The sequence below is a fragment of the Brassica oleracea genome, chromosome C6 (assembly GCF_000695525.1).
Source record: "Brassica oleracea var. oleracea cultivar TO1000 chromosome C6, BOL, whole genome shotgun sequence".
Classification (NCBI taxonomy): Eukaryota; Viridiplantae; Streptophyta; class Magnoliopsida; order Brassicales; family Brassicaceae; genus Brassica; species Brassica oleracea.
This window is the reverse complement of record NC_027753.1, coordinates 16,203,511-16,207,434: the sequence shown is the minus strand read 5'-3', so window position 1 is coordinate 16,207,434 and position 3,924 is coordinate 16,203,511. Positions and strand designations below refer to the sequence as shown.

The window sequence follows — 3,924 nt, the reverse complement described above, 5'->3', positions numbered from 1 at the left end:
AACTGAACAATCACATTAATCGTATAACAAAAAATTTACATTTTTTCTTATATGTTATTTTTAAACTTTTTTTAAAACGACTATAAATTACTAATATTGTTAAAATTCTCACATTAAAAACAATTTTGATCAATGGTTTAACTTTATTTGCTATAACAAGATACAAATTATCACAAAATCATATGAATAAGAAGTTTTATATAATAGATATTCAGATTAAATGTATATATATATTAATATTATTAAAATTAAACTATATACCATATAAAAATACATAAATATGTTAATTTCAAATTTTTCATTGCAAAAATATTGAGACCTTAATATTTTAATTTTGAAATTTGTATTGAATTTTTAAAAACGATTATAAATTACTAAAATTATTGAAAATTGCAGATTGAAAATTTTGTGATTAATGGTTTAATTTTTTGGTACAAAAATATACAAATGTTCATAAAATTATATGAGTAGGAAGCCTTAATTAATATATATTCATATTAAAATATACTATATATCTATGTTAATATCATTTAAATTTAATTCTATAACATTTAAAATAAATAAAATGATTTTTTTTAATTTATTTACCAATAAAAATTATTGTATCAATACGACTGTTTTCCTACTAATTTCGTAGTCAGAAAATTCATGTTTTCTTGTAATGTTTCTCATATTGTTTACAAACCAACCAACCAATCAATATGCTAGTTCTGAGTTATTTACTGCTTTATAATTTATTGCCTAGCTTAATCATTGACTGTTTTAGATCTATTGTGTGTTCTCGCTCCTTGTGGATTCAATCCATAAGTACTGCAACTAAACCTCTTATTTGAGAGAGTAAAAATCACTCTAGGATAATTTGAGTGATATAATCATACTACATTCTTCCTCCGATATACCTGCCATAGACACTGTAGATTTCTCTAGACTCATGCATAAGCCTGACCACACAACAAACTCATCGAAAATAGAGAGAACACCCTCTATAATCTTTGGAACCTTTCCCAAAGACCCGAGTCATCAACAAAACAAATTAAGATGTGTGTGCAAGAGAGAGATTAGCATCGTGGATGAAACCTGAATCTCTTCTGCACAACTTTATATATCCTATGGGACAACACATTCATACACAGCACAAACAAGTAAAGAGAGAGAGAACATCATTGTTTCAAACCTCTTGAACTTTGAAAATATCATGCTAATTCCTTCGTTTATTTGCACCTAAAAAGACATAGTCGTGATGTACAGTTTGATCCAATGTATGACTTTTCTAGGAAATCCAAGTGCCACCAAGAACACAGCTTACAAAGGCTTTAGATATATCAATTTTCATTGCACATCTTGGATATACAGTATTTTCATCGCACATCACACATGTTTCTACAATTCTTAAATGCGGTCGCCGCATAGTATTTGAGATGAAAACCTAAAGAATATTATGTCATTTTGCTTGAAACTTCAGTGAAAACATGAACACACCACTTGTAGTCAATTTTCAGATGTGCAATAATAAAATTAACTTTTTTTTTTTTTTTTTTTTTTGTTTAACATGGGGGTATCCCGGGCCTATGGAAGGGCCCAGACTAATCACCAAGGGGAGGTGCAGCCCACGGATAGACCCTCTCTCCGGGTATGCAAATGGGCCCTAAAGCATGCATGGACCCATATTCGTGTGGAGTGTCCAGAGACATCATGAGGTAGTTCCCTCCGGCAGGGTTCGAACTCGCAACCTGGGTGCAGGAAGGAGCCCGTCCTTACCATTGGGCCATGATGTTCCGGACAATAATAAAATTAACTTTGATAAAAAAATTCCAATAGTTTTTTTTTTGTTGTAAAGCGGAATGTTCTAAAGTCAATAATGCAGATCCAATAGCTTGAGTGATATAATTGTATTAGAGTAGAAGCAAGTGAAACCCCTCATTGATAATGCTTTACTCAACCATCCCTATTCATCCATCTAAATATTCCCACAACATGATACGACATCGCTACACACTCATCTCTATATATACACCAAATAAAACAGCCTTTAACACCTAGACTCTCTCACAATTGCAAAGAAAAACAATGAATCTCTCTCATCTCTTGCTCTTCTCCTTCTTACTTCTCCTTGTCTTCCAAGTAAGGTCAACGGATGATATGATCGAAGAAACCTGCAAAACATGTGCATCCAAATCTACGATCTTCGATTACAACTTCTGCATATCCTCTCTTAACAACTCTCCAATATCTCCTCCTCCTCTTCTTCCGACCGATCTTTCTTTTCTTGCCCTAACTCCAATGCTCCAAGCTCTAGACAACGCGACAGCAACAGCTTCCACTATTCAACAACTAATGAGTGAGGGAGGAGGATTCGAAGACGACGTTTACGGCCGTGCTTGCCTTCGTGACTGCCTCGAGCTTTACGAAGATGCGGCGGAGAGACTGGAAGAAGCCGTGATGGTTTTTGTTGCTAGGGGAGAGATAGAGACTGTAAAGGTAATGGTCAGCGCCGCCATGGAAGCTGCCACGACATGTGAGACTGGTTTTATGGAGAGAGACGGCGGTGACGGTGGGGGTGGTGCGATGACGTGGACGTCTCCGATTGGCGGTAGGAATTATAAGTTGTTTGAGTTGGGTGAGATTGCTCTTTGTATCATCAACATGATCTCTCCTGTGTCATCTATGTCTTTGTGATTAGTTTCATTTTTCAGTTTTTTTTTTCTTCAAGTAAATGATATGTACTAATAGTATGTTTGTAAATGTATAGTTACGATTAAAGACTTTAGGGATGATTGTTTGTTTTAAGTAAATTTTTGTTTAAACATATAGAAAACATTGGATAGACATAATTTCCTTCGATGTATTATGTTAACCAAACAAGAATTTGGACATGTGCCTGCCCAGATACCAGAGTTATCAAAAAAAAAAAGAATTTGGACATGTAAGTTTGTATATTCAGATGTTTTATCCGGAAAAAACAGAGTACTGATATTTGTTCAATGTCAGAAATGAACATCATCCAGATAAACTATCTAATAAATAAGTTTTGAAAACTCTAGCAAAAACAATTGAATTTATTTGGCTGAACTAAATTAAAACATTTGGATAAAGATGATTCGTTAAAAATATAGCAAAGGATGAATATACATTTATTAGATAGAATCATTTGAATAAAAATTTCAGATGAACAAACATATTGTATTTAAATTTTATTTTACAATCATTCCAAAAATATCAAAAATCACATTTTTACTATAACATATTTTCAGCAAACGAACATGCTTTTAATGATTTCTTATAAGAACACCACAAAATTTATTTAAGCTGTCAATCAAATCAAGAACATTATCTTATTTTTCTAAAATCGAAATAAAATAGGGAATAATTGGTTAAGAAGTCGCTTTATATCAAAATAATTTTAGTCACGTACGAAGATGTTCGCCTCACACCAAATTGCATGGTTGTTACATTAACTTTTCATTTTAAAAAATTCATACAAATTATTAGTGTTTCTGATATCTATTTTATTAAAATAGCAGTGTGACCCATTGATAAAAGTATGATCCAACTATTATTTTTTTTATCTTTATCATTATTTAGAATATTATTTATTATGTTTTATGCCATTAGACCTATATTCACTACAAGAAAACACATGCTTAACGACGAAAATTAACGAGGAAAAACAATCATCGCAAATTTGCGTCGAGTTTACGACGAATTTACGTGAAAAACTAAAGTCATCGTTATTTCCTCGTAACGTAACGACAAAACTGTTTCGTCGTAAAGTGGATGTAATTTTACGAGTATTTTACGAGGAAAAACTATTTCCTCGTAAATACGACGTAAATTTTACGTGGTATTTACGAGGGAATAGTTTACGTGTATTTAGCGAGGACATTTTTGAATCCACCAACTTCATAGGTGTTACACGTTTTTTTT

At 32.2% G+C, this 3,924-nt stretch overlaps 1 protein-coding gene across 1 annotated transcript; it reads left to right on the top strand.

Moving 5' to 3' along the window:
* Window positions 1–1,969: 1,969 nt before the first annotated feature.
* On the top strand, window positions 1,970–2,767 carry LOC106298801 (putative invertase inhibitor). Its single transcript, XM_013734939.1, has one exon. It carries the CDS (start codon window positions 2,068–2,070, stop codon window positions 2,674–2,676), a length of 609 nt encoding a protein of 202 aa, XP_013590393.1. The 5' UTR covers window positions 1,970–2,067; the 3' UTR covers window positions 2,677–2,767.
* The last annotated feature ends 1,157 nt before the right edge of the window (window positions 2,768–3,924 follow it).

Excerpts from the sequence above, each read along its gene's own strand:
- LOC106298801 (XM_013734939.1), top strand. The coding sequence starts at position 2,068 with ATGAATCTCTCTCATCTCTTGCTCTTCTCCTTCTTACTTCTCCTTGTC.